General features: G+C 45.9%; 1 protein-coding gene across 2 annotated transcripts in view; it reads left to right on the top strand.

Moving 5' to 3' along the window:
• Window positions 1-16,542, top strand: part of ash1l (ash1 (absent, small, or homeotic)-like (Drosophila)) — a 181,377-nt gene that overhangs the window by 147,468 nt on the left and 17,367 nt on the right. For both annotated transcript variants that reach the window (XM_067975852.1, XM_067975851.1), the window contains exons 15-20: window positions 197-291; window positions 4,880-5,037; window positions 8,163-8,315; window positions 9,761-9,815; window positions 13,163-13,295; window positions 15,893-16,141. In XM_067975852.1, the coding sequence (XP_067831953.1) occupies window positions 197-291; window positions 4,880-5,037; window positions 8,163-8,315; window positions 9,761-9,815; window positions 13,163-13,295; window positions 15,893-16,141 (843 nt within the window). The remainder of the gene's footprint in view (window positions 1-196; window positions 292-4,879; window positions 5,038-8,162; window positions 8,316-9,760; window positions 9,816-13,162; window positions 13,296-15,892; window positions 16,142-16,542) is intronic.

The raw sequence follows: 16,542 nt of genomic DNA, 5'->3' as shown, positions 1-16,542 counted from the left end.
TATATGACATAGTCCTGCCTGGGGCAGCGGCTTTACTCGCTGTGATCCTGGGAGAGCTACGTGATTGTTTTATCTAAAGATGTGCACCTTCTGTGGTTGTAGTGTCCCTATGGTTTAAGCGATGCCACGTCAGTAGCAAATGTGAGCAGCGTGCTACTGAAAATACCTCACCAGTTATGTCATGTTTCCTCACCAGAGAGGGCATGTGTCAGAGGAACCGAGCGAGAGTGTCAACAACCCTGCCAAGCTGAGCCAACCACACCAGATGAAGCCCATGTCCAACAGGGAGAGGTAGGACTTATTGTCCAACACCAGAATCACAGGGCTTAGTGTAAAATTCTATGGTGTAGTCTGGGAACTGACTGACACTGCGTTGTGCTGTGTGGTAGGCATCTTCTCCCACACAGACCTGCTATACGATTCCTTGCATAAGTTTTTTTAAAAAAACCTTCCCCTTTCTGTCCTACAAACAATGCCCCCAGAACCTCGTTTTCAAGGCTTTTAAACCGTGAGAATATAGGCACCGAGTACTGACAAGTTGTTCAGCTAGGGAGGACATTGTGCAGCATTTTCTGATCTAGAGGATCAGCTGGCAATCTCTGGCGTCTGTCCACCAGTTGTTGCACAGAAAACGTTTTGGCAGAGGTGGGGGAAATCATAGAATGATACAGTACAGAAGAAGGCCATTCAGCCCATCATGCCTGTGCCTGCAAATTTTTCCTTTTTAACTATATATCTAACTCCCTTTTGAATCTTTCTGCAATACTTTTCCTCCCTCTCTCTGGGTGAATGCTTGACCTCCCACCCTCCAAAAAAAAAAGCCTTGGGTACTCTCTGGGGAATTGTCACTGTCTAACCCGGCACAGTCCGGGAATGGAAGCTGGGACGTTTCTGGATGATGTGACTCAGTGCTGCGCTGGACGACAGATTTACCCCCTCGGATCACAGGCACAGCTCACACAGAAACTGAGCGACAGCTTTATTCTCTTCCCCCCACCCCCACCGGCTGCATCACTGGCACAGCTTACACAGCAAATTCCTGATCCCACACAACCCATTAGAGAATATCCGGTGCTGAGTGACGATAGGAAACTTTCCACAAGCAATGGGAATTAGGTGATCAAGTTAAACCACACCACCCAGGCACACTGCCAAGTAACTGATCCAAGAGCAGCATTGATGGAGTGGCAGAATGCCCTTTGGTTATTTTACTGTGTCCGGACCATGCTGTTGCAGTCAGGCTTTAGCTGTAGCTTTTGTGTTGTTCACTGGAGTGATGCAGACTGAAGGCCGCTGACATTTTAGCCCCCTCCCCCACCCCGAGGAAGCAGCTGCAGCTGCTGCGTGAAGTGCCAAAACAGCTCACCGTTAAATGATTTCATACTACCATAAAATGGCACTGATTGTTTCGTTCAGGTCCTGTTTAACATGGATCGAGTGGGCTAAGATCTTTAATAAAAGCCGTTGGTGCTGGAAACCCACTACGTGCCCGTCAGCATCTGAGAACACCAAGACAGGCTGAGGTTTCAGATGGAGACCCCTTGTCAGAACAGCCAGTTTCTGTCGGAACCGACTTGGGCCTCCACCTGAAACATTAACCCATCTTTGTCTGTTTCAGGCACTGATGCACCCACTGTGTATTTCCAGCAATTCCTATTACCCAGCATTTGCAGTTTACTCTTGATCTGTGTTTGGAGGAGGACTTCTTTATTTAAAGGAAGTAATAGCATTTCTGAATTTTTTCTTCAGTCAGAGCAGTGACTCTCAATTCCCTGTGTCAGTATATAATGGGGTTTATGGGGCTGGGGGGTGGGTGGGTGGTAACATTGTCTTTTCATTTCCCCTTTCCTCGATTTTCTCACCGATCCTTAAGCTGCTAACTCTTGACAGTGTGCAGTCCTGTGGATACCAGCAGTCCTCCAGTACCTTGCCACATTGCCATTCTGCTGCATGACCCTGGACAGTGTGTGTGTCATCAGGCTATCCCACCACGAAGGAAGCCACAGACAAGCCTGATCCTATCGTCATTCAACATCCACATGCACGTACTGGACCAGTGGATAGTGATCAGGAGCAGGACCAGTTATATCACCCCCAGCCTGACATCAGCTAAATCACCACAGGCCAGGGATTGAGGGCCTGTATGGCTCAGTAGCCAACCTGACGATACATTTCCTGACAGATCCATAGGGAGCACCATCTTTTAAGTTTTAAGCAGCTCCCTTGAATGTCCTCGTTAGAGAGGCGATATTGACCTTTTGGGAAGTTTTGAGGTTGGTCTGGAAGCAGGAATGCCCTGCTCCAAAAGCTGTGCTTAGTGCTGTCTCATCGCTGCCTGGGAATGTTAGCAGGGCAGCAGACGAGGTGGTGTGAGGGGGGGTTTAACAGTAGTGCAGTCAGTGATCTAAATGGTGTTGGGTTGTCAGTTACATCACTAGTGCTGAGTGTACACAGACACAGCTAATCATCTGGCCCTTCACATAATGCGACTTGCTTGTGTCTGAGGGTGCCGTGGTTCTTTTTGTAGTATTCTTTGTAATTTATAAGACACAAATTGATGTCATCTGCAAAACATTTTTCGAGATGAAGTGCGGTCAGACAGTGTTGCATGACGATGGGGAGGAGGAGGTAGAGAATGTTGAGCCTTACTGCTAGTCTAAGTTTGAGGATATCATTTTGAAGCTGCATAGTGCTCTGGTCAGGCCACACCTGAATGCTGGTTTCAGCTCTGGTCACCGAGAGAGAAAGGCCATAAGGCTGATTCCTTGTGTCAGAGGACTGAGTTACAAAGAGCCAGGGCACACTGGCCATATAGCAGATTTCCTGAGCGCCCCATGAATGGTTCTGCAGCACAGTATTATCGGCGCCCCCTCGAGAATGGTTCTGCAGCGCAGTATTATCGGCGCCCCCTCGAGAATGGTTCTGCAGCGCAGTATTATCGGCGCCCCCTCGAGAATCCCTCGCCTTTTCAGAGAGCTAATACACCCCCGATGAGCAGTTACAAACAATAGGACTTTCCAGCCTTGAATGGACCAAGGAGATGGGACTCTATCAAAATATATAACATACTAAGTGAAATGATAACAGGTTAATACTGAGCACTCTCAAATTCAACCATCATCGCTTCTGGAATTGTATCTAATGGCCCCTCTGTATCCGTGGCAAAAACTCTCCATTCATGTTGAACAACATTCCCAAATTGATCATTTGCCTCCCTCGGCCTCCCGATCCTTATTGTTATGGGAATGGAGATCTCAATTTGGCTGGCATGGGAGGCAGCCAGTTACTTATTCACAGGGGGTGAAAACCGTGTAGGTGAGAAACAATGGCAGAGACACTTTGGTGAGTTAACGGCACATGGTTTAGAGAGAGAGAGAGAGAGAGAAAAATAACTAGGAGAAAGAGTGGAAAAAATAAATGTGCAAATTACAGAGTGAGATCTTTTGGGTGTGTGCATGTTTATATAATGCTGCATACTTGTGGTATTATTACAAATTAATCATGTCCTGAGGGGATTTTGTTGAAGCTTAAAATAAGAATGCACACATTTATATAATGTAGAAGTATATATGTACAGTATCCAGTTAGATAGTATCCATTTGCTTTGTTAATTTAGCTTGGCTTGTCTGTTGTTAGAGCTGTTTCAGATTTAGACTAGTTAAAAAGTAGAACTGTGTCTTTCAGTTCACGTTCCAGCTGTTCATTCTGATCAGTCGAGGCTCAATGTAATTAGGATCCTGAATCAATCTTGATATTTGTTGCCTCAGAATATGGGACTCTTCATCAGAGATGCATTGTTTAGCCCTCCTGATGGCTCAGGTTTGATGCCTTGTCACTGCTGCTTTAGCTGATCCCAGCCAGTTTAGGGGAAGGAACACAATACCCTTGGGTTAGGGAGGGGAAGATCAATCAGGGTTCTTGCTGCTGACTACCATCCAGGGACATCTGTCTCAAAACGCTTGAGTTCAGACAGGCACAGAATTAGACTCGACTTCAATGTGCTCGTCCCCTAGTCAAATACCCTGCTGACACTCACTGACCAGGTCTAGGTTCATGAATGAACGGTCACTTCGGAGAGGTACTGGAGGGCAGGCAGCACCTGTGGAACCCGTACCCCAGGAAGATACAGTGCCTTCAGGGGAGGAGAAACTGATCAGAAAGAAGAGGGGGGGGAAAAGTGCACAGTTTGAAACTTGGCCCTGACTGATGTTTGAGCATTGCTGCATCACATCTCTGATGTGACAAGGACAATGCTGTAGTTATGAATTCAGACCAGTGCACAGATCAGTATGAAAGAGTGAAATTGCCAGAGGCAGGCAAAAAAATCGATGGTGGGAGAAACGAGAGGGTTGGGGGAACGATTATTGGAGAGAGTGAAGTATATTCAGAGTTCAGATTTTTGCCAGCGAGCTGCGGAGTGAGGCGGGAACGCGAGAGGTTGGGCTGAAGTATAGTGATTGTTGGTTTTTCCCAGTCCCTTGTCTGCCTCATGACTCCCAATAGGTCAGTCATACCTGTGAAGGTCACTCATGCCTGTGAAGACATTTCTTGGATTAAAGAAAAAAGACTTGTATTTAGTAATCCCTTATCACATCTCAAAGCACTTAACACTTAACAACAGTCGCTGCACTTCAAAGTGATATATTACATAAGCAAACACAGCAGCTTTTTTTTGCACAGCAAGACTCCACAAACAGCAATGAGATGAATGGGCAGTTCATGTCCCACTGCCCTCTCAGTGTAATTACTTGTTTTCACATGTGATGGACATACATTGAGGACCATGCTTGACTGGTTGGGGGGTGGGCTATGTCAGCTTTTGCTAGTTTTCTAGAGTTGGCCTTTCATTTTCTGTCTTGGCTTTCCTTTTCTTGAATAGGAATTTCGTGTTGAAGCATCATGTATTTCTAGTGCGAAACTGGGAGAAGATGCGGCAGAAACAGGAGGAGGCAAAGCAGGAGAATGACAACAGTCAGTCTGCGTCACTGTACAACCGCTGGAACGGCATTTGCCGGGACGATGGCAACATCAAATCTGGTACAGAGAAAGAATGAGTTTTCTTGGTGAGGGGGGCAACGAGAGACCAGAGACTTTCAATGGTTGATAATGGAATCAGTGCATTGTTATAGTTTGTGAAGGCTGCATTTGTGTTCCTGTATTGAACAAGAGGTTGGGTCTGATTAAAGTTTTGGGAGTATTGTGTGTTGCAGTGGGCGGACACTGACCTTTCACCTCTGGGACCTATGATCAAATCCAGCACTTATTAATGGGATGAATGTCTCCTCTAACTGGGGTAATGGTCCTATGGGAAATTTAATTGGGACATTCTGAATCTGGTCCCTAGTGGGTATGGGCCCCACAACTCCTTAATTGGCAACCTCGCTTGGAGAACTCAAAGAATGGCTGGCATAGGAAATGGAGCATGTTAAACTGATGCAGAAGGGCTAAGGAGGGCCACGAAGGCAGACTAGAAGTTGCTTTACCTGTACGGAATGCACTTGATGCTGACACCAGGTGCCTGCAGTACAACATAGTGTTTCCCAGCACTATGTCCCTCAACTTTCAACACAACAAAAAGCAGAAATCCCAAGGTGAGAGTTTAAACATCAAGCACCGCTCAGATTAGGTCAAGCATAAATTTTTATGCAAGATAGAACTCCTTCTACTCTGCTGCTTTACAGCTGGTAAATTTCAGCCTCATTAAACTGGCCTGGGTTTGCCCCTGGGTCGCAGGGGTGAAAGGTCAGTCTTTTAACTGTCACTGCAGAGTATCTCAATCGGAAGCGTGTTTGATTTTTCAGATACAGTGAGTTCAAGTTTCAGTGCTTGTAAACAAGTATTCTCACCAACACAATTTCACTACCAATAATATACAGAGGAAGATTTACCCTCTGCCCTCACTCATGTGTTTGAACTGGGTCTGGAAGAGTTTTTTTTTATTCATTCATGGGATGTGGGCGTCGCTGGCAAGGCCAGCATTTATTGCCCATCCCTAATCGCCCTTGAGAAGGTGGTGGTGAGCCGCCTTCTTGAACCGCTGCAGTCCGTGTGGTGAAGGTTCTCCCACAGTGCTGTTAGGAAGGGAGTTCCAGGATTTTGACCCAGCGACGATGAAGGAACGGCGATATATTTCCAAGTCGGGATGGTGTGTGACTTGGAGGGCAACGTGCAGGTGGTGTTGTTCCCATGTGCCTGCTGCTCTTGTCCTTCTAGGTGGTAGAGGTCGCGGGTTTGGGAGTTGCTGTCGAAGAAGTCTTGGCGACTTGCTGCAGTGCATCCTGTGGATGGTACACACTGGAGCCACGGTGCCCCGGTGGTGAAGGGAGTGAATGTTTAGGGTGGTGGATGGGGTGCCGATGAAGCGGGCTGCTTTGTCCTGGAGTGGCTGTCATTTGTGGGTGATAACACATTGGGATTACTCCACGCACAAATGTGTGATCCTAATCCTTACCCTCTCTGTATGGAGCACAGCGGTAATGCTTTTGTGGTGTATTCCCTTGCAGACTTGATGTAAGTGGTTAGTGAGTATTGATGCTTAATATAAACATGGCTTCAGAATAGGTTATTTTGAGTCAGAATTATTTCTGCCTTTTTAGGAGCTCATTTTGTGAGTAATCATTTTTGAAATAAAAAATTATAGGGCAAGATTGCAATTATAAGAGTTGAGTTGTGGGGTTATCACAAAGCTTTTGCACTGAACTGTTCAGTAACTTAGTGTGTATTGATGCCATCTGGTGGCAGTGTACCTGATACATTTTGTCCATCTTAATAAGATAGTTCCCCCACCTTTGGTGCTGTTCTTACATTACTTATCCTAACGGAAGATATTTCTCCAGGTTTGGTGTTTCTCCTGTGTTAAGAGCATTTATATAGTGCACCATGGGCAAAAGAATGTCTCCAAGGACTTTGCAACCTGGGCACAGTGGTGTAGTTTGTTACTGGACAAGTAATCCAGAGAACTTGAATTCAAATCCCACCTTGGGAGTTTGAGAATTTAAATTCAGTCCAAAAAAGCTGGTATCAGTAAAAGAGACCATGAAGCTGTCAGATTGTTGTAAACCCCAAATGGGTCCTTACCTGGTCTGGCCTATATGTGACTCCAATCCCACAGGGAGACGTAAGGTTATAGAGAGGGAGCAGGTAGTGAGATTAGTTTAGGATTTTTCTAGCAAAGAGCCAGCACAGACATAATGGACCAAATGGCCTCATACTGTGCTATAAACATACCTGGTTCTTATGTGATTATAAGGTATGTATATTTTTACAGGTAAATATAAATTGTCCCCCTTTTTTTCTTGTTCTTGCCAGTCCTCTCTTGGTGAAACACACTGCTTTGTTTGAATGACTGTGTACATTTTAAAGGCAAAAGTGGGTCCAGTTTACAAAAATGTCTGGAGGGGGCCATTTGCCCGATTACACGCGCTCCATCCAAAGTTCATGTGTAATTATTCTGCCCCCAACCACTACCTGTTCATCCCCTATTTAATGAGCACTTGGAGGAGAGAGCGGGGGAGAATTGCACTGATCGCTATGTGATGGAACATCATGAATGCATTCAAAAAGAACACGTTGACGATTTCACTACAGGTAGTGAGCAGAACGATTCTTCCGCCTCCTCTCCGGGTTCATTTTTCTACCAACCTCTGTGCTGTTAATATCTCTTATAGCTCTCAATGCCCCTTCTCGGGATATCGATCCATCTTTTTTAAAGGTGTAATCTCTCCCTGAATCAACTTCCTTCTCTGGGAGCCTGTTCTATATACACTGCTCTGTGGGGGAGGGTTCTAATATCTACTCTTGCTCGAGTCTTGTGAGTTCTGTACTTGTGTCCTCTAATCCTCAAGTTAAATAGCTTGTTTTAGGTTAAGATCACGCTGCGGGTTCTCCCATTTTTAAAAGATCTGAGTATGAATCAAAGCTGCCCACTTGGGACTTCCATCTTCTTCAACAATTCCAAACATTAAAGCCGGAGCCGTAATTCCAAGTTCTGGGTGAATAAGTGGGTGAAATGTGGTTCTGATCTCTGCATACTGTGCAGCAGGGTTTGACACACTATTCGCAGGCTGGCTTCCTCATTAATCAGCAGAATTGTGCAGCTTCACGTGGTGAAGGAGCGCGGTGGCATGTAACACCTTCAGTTATTTTTCCTCCCTTTGTTGCAGATGTTTTCATGACCCAATTTTCAGCGCTCCAAACATCCCGTTCGGTCAGAACCCGGAGGCTCGCCGCAGCGGAGGAGAACATCGAAGTGGCTCGCACCGCACGTCTGGCGCAGATCTTCAAAGACATCTCCGATACAATCATATCCTACAAAGGTGCTGATCTGAACGTGGGGTCCAACAGGACTGAGGGAAATAGAAGCATAGGAACAGGAGGAGGCTATTCAGCCCCTCGAGCCTGTTCCACCATTCCATTGGATCATGGCTGATCTGTAATCTTAACTCCATTTACCCGCCTCGGTTCCATAATCCTTAACACCCTTGCCTAACAAAAATCTATCAATCTCAGTTTTGAAATTTTCAGTTTGACCCCCAGCCTCAACAGCTGTTTGGGGGAAGAGAGTTCCAGATTTCCACTCCCCTTTGTGTGATGCTTCCTGACATCACCCCTGAACGGCCTAGCTCTAATTTTAAGATTATGCCCCCTTTGTTCTGGACTCACCCCACCAGAGGAAATAGTTTCTCTCTCTCTCTCTCTCTCTCTCTCTCTCTCTCTCTCTCTCTCTCCCCCCCCATAAAATCCTTTAATCATCTTAAACACTTATATTAGATCACCCCTTAATCTTCTATACTCAAGGGAATTAAAGCCTAGGCTATGCGACCTATCCTAATAATTTAACCTTTTAGCCCTGGTAAATAGTTATAGTCAATGTGTTCACATTTGCAGGAGGCTATTGTAAGTTTGTAAGTTGATGAAAATTAGATCAGAATGAGTTCATATAATGAAGAAATGTGAAATAAGTGATTCATCCTCCCTTTTAATTTTTTAATAACTTTTTGGTGAACATTTCCCATTAATGTGGACCCCAACAACAACATCTCCTCCCATTTGTACAGCACCTTTAACGTCGTGAAACGCCCCAAGGCGCTTCAGAGGAGCGTAAATCAGACAAAAATTGACACGAGCCCAAAGAGAGATTAGGACAGGTGACCAAACGCTTGGTCAAAGAGAGGTTTTAAGGCCCCAAGTGGAACATGTGGCATAGTCTGAGTGCAACTGAGCCCTTCAGGCCCACAACTTGCATTTATATAGCACCTTTAACGTAGAAAAACGTTCCAGCTTCAATCCCCAGTCTGTGTCGCATTAGCTGATATCGGCCAAGGTGCTGCTGGGCATGGAATGGGTTCCTGTTCCTGCTCGCTGTCCAATCAGCGCTGCTGGAAAATACACGTGTGCAAATGTCGGAAAGACATAGGATCCGGCACAGCTTTGATGCCCCTATAGCCGAATAGCCTGCTGCCATTCACTGCCTAAGCTCACGCATGAAGAATGATCACTTGGGTGAGGCACTGGAGGGCAACTGGCACCTGTGGGACCCGTATCCCAGCATGAGTCAACATCTTCGGAGGGGGAAAGAGACATGAACTAGTTTATATTTCTAATATGTGTTTTTAACAGTTCACATTAATTTTACATACGTCATTTGATATCTGTATGACTTGGTGCAGTCCTGATTCAGTTATCCTGCAGTAAAATAACCATTTGCTACAATTAACGTTTCAGGGTTTTTTATACACTCATTGTTTCAAAATTTCTTTAGATTCATCGGAACAAGCACTGGCTACACCTCTACTGAATCTGCCGTCAAGGAAAAAGTAAGCAGTTAACCATTGCCATTTGTTTAGTACGTAACCCAGGTGCACTTTACCAGGGACGGAGGGGATTAAAGGTAACTAAAGAGGTGCTGCAAGATTGCCTAAATCTCAGCAAACATTAACTGCCTTGAAACTCACTCCAAGTTCCACCACTGGCTCAGTGGGTAAACACACTGTGTGTTGCGGTGCTGAGCCATTCGGATCAGAAGATCTTGCATTCAGTTCCCTGATCTGTGATGAGTTAGCCGATCTCAGTTAGAGCACTGCAAATGGTCCAAGTGCCCCGAAGCTAACTACTGATAGAAAGCATGTGCGTTTTTTCGTTTGTGTGCGTGTGTGTCTGTGTGCATGTGTATATACATGTCAGCTGAGGATATGAACGAGCTCAGCTGTGATTGCCCCTATTTTCTGTCCCCATTCTCCCCTCTTTCCTTACCCCCCACACCCCCCCCCCCTTCCCCTGCTCACTGCCTAGGATCTCACACACAGAATGGCCATGTGGATGAGGTACCCAATGTCAGTCAGTGCCCATCAACACAGACCCCAAGAAGGAGTCAGCATCTTGAGGAAAGGAGGGGAAGAAATTGTAATATAAACAATGTGCAAGAACTTTTCTACATATTTTCCTGGGTTAAAGAGCAACCATGTCAAAACCACTGAATGTCATTTGGGGAACAGAGTAAACATAGAGCCTCTAACCTATGTCCCAGTCCCCAGAGTAAAATAAATTAAAGAAAAACATAAAATCCAGGGCAAGGAAGGGCCATTCAGCCCATCAGTCCCACTCCCTCCAGAGCCCATTTACAACAGGTATCATGGATTCCTGCTTTCCCTGTACATTCCCCTTTTAGTCCCCTACCTCCTAAATTGCCTACATAAAGCTGACTACCCTTCAGAAAGTGATTCACTGGGAATGAATCACTTTGGGAAGTCCTGAGGATGTGACGAGGTGCTGAATAAATCGAGCTTCGATCTTTCTTCCTGACTTACCTCATCTTCCCTCCAGTTTTCACTTTGCTGGTATTCTACACTCTGTGCCTCTATCTTTCACCTGGATTTCTTATAGACTCCTGGGGTTGGGGGGGTGGGGAATTGCCCCACAGCTGTTTGATCCTGTCGTGCAATTGTTGCTTAAGTGCTCACATCTGGGAAGCTTGGCGCTGTGCACTTCCTGCAAGACAGTATTAAACTAATCAGTGATGGATGGTGTGGGACCTGCTAATTGGTTTTCCTATAAGTAGGTGTTTGCTACAGCAGAGTTCAATGAGATGTTGGGACATTCTGTCAAATGTAACTTTTTGAGAAATCGTTTCGCCATCAAACCCAATATCCATGTTGTAAGTAATTTTGATAGGATAATTCCCTTTATTCCAGAATGGAAAATCTTAGCCTTAAAATGGCACTCTGAATATTACTGTAAGAACATTTAACACGTCAAAGCCTCTGTTAAAATAATGACAAATAAGGTTAAGCATTTGTACAGTAATATCACACAGCATAATGTCTAGTCTCCTAGAGCAGGAATGTCAAACCTGCAGCCCCCTGTGCTGCAGCACAAAAAAAGCCCAGACACTCCTGTCCTAGAGCATTAAAACTCCCCTTCTGGCTGTACCCACAGTGCCACGAGAATGTTGAGTGTGTTTGTTTCTCTTGCATATGTAGTGAAAATAATATAAATAACTGATCAAAACAAAGGAGTATTTTACCCTCCTAGATTTGCCTCGTGAGTTCAATCTCACTGATTTAAGTGAGCTGCTGCTAGTGCCGGGATATTTGGATGGGAGGGGTGGGATTTATTCACTCTTGGAATGTGGGCGTCGTTGGCAAGGCCGGCATTTATTGCCCATCGCTAGTTGCCCTGACTGGCTTGCTAGGCCATTTCAGAGGATAGTTAAGAGTCAACCACATTGGATGATTGGAGGCAGACGGGGTAAGGACGGCAGGTTTCCTTTCCTAAAGGACATTAGTGAACCAGTCGGGTTTTTACGACAATCTGACGGCTTCACAGTCACTTTTACTGACACCAGATTTTACTTCCAGATTTAGACTGAATTCAAATTCTCAAATTGCCATGGTAGGATTTGAACTCACGTTCTCTGGATTATTAGGCCAGGCCTCTGGGTTACCAGTCCAGTAACATAACCACTGCATTACCGTACCCAACAAGTGAGGATGGGGAGGGCACATTACAGCGAAGCCTCATTATAAAAATATGTGCACCCCACCCCCGGGTGGTTCAGCTGATTAAGGCAGTGAGTAGTTGAGTAAAACAGGACGGTAGGGTCAAGGTAGCTGATCTCAGCCAAGGCAGCCTTAGGGGCGTTGCAATTGTCAGGGAGGTGAAAGTCACCCGGGGTCCCTGCCTCTGACTGTGATCCAACAGGCCCTGCTGAAAGTGGACATTTGTGGGAATTGAGTGAGGGCAACCCCCACCTTTTGTGGTTGAATAATGTGAAGGCACTCCCTGAATCTGGTCACGTATAAAGAATAACCAGTTGGGTGAGGTACCTCAAACCCATGAAACTGTACCGCAGCAAAAGGGTGCCGTTTTCAGGAGGGAAGGGAGAAAATGGGAATGTAAAAACTTCTTGACTCAACAAAGTTTTCCCTATCGGAAGTCGACCAAGGAGCCGAATCCAGACAAAAGGTGAAGCATCGATTAGAGGAGATGCACTTCGTAAAGTGTGTCCTCTGTTGCCAACTCGGAACCTGGCACCCCTTGACATCGAGCAGTGCTTGTTCTCAATAAGTGTTTAATTGTTAAAATAAATCTTCCCTGCAGATACAGTTTTATTTTGTATCGGATATTTCTTTCTCTTTATGACTTACACTGGACAGGCACCCCCTGCTAAAGCTGCTTTGTAACCCCTCAAAGCAGCTCCAGTTGACGATTAACTATACGTATCACCCCCTGTGACATTGATACATTGATTCATGTTCATCAGCTATAGTTGGCTGGAATCTGTACTTGTATCTTTGCAATATCCTGGAAAGCTCCCGCTCAATGCTAAACTCGCGTGCACCAAATGATGCTGTACCATGTGTCGAAGATAATAAATAAAATGCTTGGTTCCTTAGCTTGTGGCTGTGGTCTAGAGCTGCAGGCCTGTTTTGCACTCCAGGTGAGTGTTGTCCATTCTTAATTTACACAGTGACACAGGAGACGTCTCGATAGCGCCACATACAAGCCCATTGGGTAGAGAATCTTGAGGTAGCTTGTTGCGTTGAGCCCCCCTTCCTGGCAGAATACAGAGCTGCATTGGCTGCATGCCTTTGGTTAGCTCCCTAGTTTATTCAGCGATCTCTCAAAGACGTGTGCACTGACTTTATTTTAAATTTTTACCCAGAAAATCCGATTATTACGAGAAGATCACGGACCCAATCGACCTCATTAGCATCGAGAAGCAGATCCTCACGGGCCAGTATAAGACTGTAGAAGCCTTTGATGCAGACATGCTGAAAGTCTTCAGGAATGCCGAGGTGAGTAAGTAGATTCTGAGTTCTCAATTCTTTTCCTGTGGTTTGGAAGCAAAGACGGCTGATATTGGGAAGTAGTGAGATCCTCACTGCACGATTCCCAAACTGCACAATCCCCGTGAGTCACTTGCTTTCCATCTTTCCAAACCCAGCAAACCAGTAACAAGAGTTAAGAGTATTTTCATGTATCCCACCACCCCCATCTGTGAGCGCATCACATTCTAGCTGCGGTACTGTAATGATAACTTGCTGTTCATGAGCCCTTCTGACGTGAGTTCCCACATCATCAGAATTATGTCCAGGTCACAGAAATATCTCACTGACCATAAGCTATCACTGGAAAATGCAGTTGGAACGTAGTTTAAAAAGCAGTCAGGACCGATGGCACAGTGGGTAAATGCACTGCTGATGTGGTACTGAGCCATACAGTTCAGGACGTCCCAGATTCAATCCCCAGTCTGTGCTGACTTAGTTGATCTTTTCCAGGCTAGCAGTAAGGGTGCCATTATTGATTTCAGTGCCCCTGGGTTAGGGAAAGGAAAAATCAGCCAGAGTTCCTGCTCCTGATCAGTATGCAGTGACTGAGTGTAGGGTAAGACTGTGAAGCTCCCGTCCTCTCCATGAACAAATAGCCTCCTAATACTGTCAAAGCCTTTGGGAGAAAGCATGGAGAACAAGTTACTAGGGAAGGACATTGAAGCAACAGTATAAATGGTGTCAAGAGACGATTGAATGCCTTAGTAGAGAAAGGTTGATAAATGTTGAGAGAAGCTGGGTAGGTGTGGTTGGTATCAAGGGCTGAGTGAGGGGCTTGTGAAGTCGGTTTGAGGGGTATGGAAAGTCTGGTAGGTGGGATTGAGGGGTGTGGGAAGTCGGGCAGGTGGGATTGAGGGGTGTGGGAAGTCGGGTAGGTGGGATTGAGGGGTGTGGGAAGTCGGGCAGGTGGGATTGAGGGGTGTGGGAAGTCGGGTAGGTGGGATTGAGGGGTGTGGGAAGTCGGGCAGGTGGGATTGAGGGAGATCAAAAATGGACGGACTTGTTGGACCTAATAGCCTTTAATGTTTTAAGCATTCTTTTGAGAATGTACTTGCTTGCAGGTTAATTTGCGGTAGCTCATTAACCACAATTGGGAGCAGGTGTGGGCGCAGCACGTGAGGTAATCGACCATACGTTATGGCCTTGGGCTGGGATAATGAGATGCCAGATAAATGCTGTGGATTTTGCAGCCCTGGCACCATGCCAACACTGTCATCCACATGGTCAGTGTAAAGGGGTTGTAGATATTGGTGAACAGGTTGGGGGCTTGTAATTGTTTGGTCTTCCTTTTTATTTAATGAAATGATTGTGGTAATGGAGAGCGATGTCCGTGCTGGGAATGGAACACTTTTTTTGAGGCCCCTTTTTGTCAGTACTCCCAGGTCAGGTACCGTACAGTTGAGACGGAGCGTAAAGTTCCATCTACTCTGCCCCAACAGTGTGCCTTATCCTCCAAATAGGTGCCCCTGCTACTGCGCCAATATGACATGTGTTTCATTTCCCACACTAGCTCTCCTGTGCTGCCTCTGAGTGAGATTGGTAATTTTGTGCCATGTTACGATAGTTTTGTACTCTAGGCCTGTGGCCACTAGAGGCAGGGTTGAGACTGCTCGGTCTCATTTCATGTCGGACTCTTACAGTCAGCAGACAGGTGATTCTTTCATCCCATCACTCTGGGCTGGAGTTAAATGTAGGTCTCAGAGGTGAAAGGGTGGTGTATTAATTCACAACATCTACCAGTGCCCTGCATTTGATCCTAGTTATAAATAAACCCGTTACAGGCTGAGTTTACACAGTCAATTTCATAACCACTGTTGTGACTGAGTGTGACCAGTCATTTCCTTCGGGTTAAGATATCAGATGTCGTGGTACACTAGTCGATGATGTGTATCATTTCTTCTCGCAGCATGTTCATCAATCCCAGGGCTTTTCTCAACTGGAGAATTTTTAAATGGTGTCGATGGGTGCCCAGGGGTTCAAGGGTCCCGGGGGTGCGCGGGGGTTCCAGAGTGTCCGCACAGTGCCATCATGGGAAGGGAAATATTCTTAGGTTCTCGCAAAATGGCACAGACTAAGCTCTCCCTGTCCAACATTGTTCCTCCCCTCCCAGTTTTCTCCCCTCCTGTCCAGAAGACATGAATCATGCTAGAGTGCAGTTCTCAAATGCCCATTCTTCATATGTGACAGTGGGTGTTGACAGACTTTTGGACTGTTGAGGATGTTGCAGCTGAGCCTAATCCTGTTCTCACTCAATGCCCACGCAGGCACTTTCACAGCAGGAAAATGATCAGGAACAAGGACCCTAACTGTTTGTATTCCTCCCCCAGCTAGTAAGCCTAAGGGGTTCTCAGGACGGTGGCCCTACCATTGTCATGGCTGAGATCAGCTAACTGCATGCAGATTGGCAATCAAGCTTCTGGTCTTGTGTCTTAGCACCACACTAGGTAGTGAACCTACCTGCTGAGCCATTGGGAGTTTCCCCAATTTCTTTTGAGTATAAGTGAGAGTGATGGATATTTCCGCATTGTAGTACTTCAGTATTTATTTGAAACTGTGTTCTTCAGAAATATTACGGCCGGAAGTCTTCCGTAGGCAGAGACGTTTGCCGTTTGAGGAAGGTTTACTACAATGCTCGACACGAGGCCTCCGCCCAGATTGATGAGATCATAGGAGAGACGGCCAGCGAGGCGGACAGCAGCGAGACGTCCATTGGGGAGAAGGAGAACGGGAACGAGAAAGACGACGATGTGATTCGCTGCATCTGTGGGCTGTATAAGGACGAGGGGCTGATGATTCAGTGTGAGAAGTGCATGGTGAGTGGCTGCTACAGGGCAGTGCTGCATTTCTTCGACTTGTACCATATACTGAGGGAATTAGATTGCGAAAAATTTAGATTCAGAAAACTCAGACTCCTCGTCTCAAGGGGGCAAATAAAAGAGAATTTTATAGTGGCTTTAAAAAAAGATTCTATTTATTTAATGTCACGCCCTTAGAATGTCCCAAAGCACATCACAGCCAATGAATTACTTTCTCAACGTGCAGCCGACACTGCTATATCAGCAAAAACAGCAGCCAATTTGTGCTCAGTAAGGGCCAGCAGACAGCAAATGAGATAAATAATGTTCTGTTTTGGTGATATTGATTGGGGGATGAACATTGGCCATGGCACAGGGAGAAGCCAGTGCTCTAATGGGTAGTGTATTCCTGGCTAAAC

Source organism: Heptranchias perlo, chromosome 44, assembly GCF_035084215.1.
Source record: "Heptranchias perlo isolate sHepPer1 chromosome 44, sHepPer1.hap1, whole genome shotgun sequence".
In the NCBI taxonomy this organism is placed as follows: Eukaryota; Metazoa; Chordata; class Chondrichthyes; order Hexanchiformes; family Hexanchidae; genus Heptranchias; species Heptranchias perlo.
The sequence above is the reverse complement of the archived record's forward strand: the minus strand, read 5'-3'. Positions and strand labels throughout refer to the sequence as shown.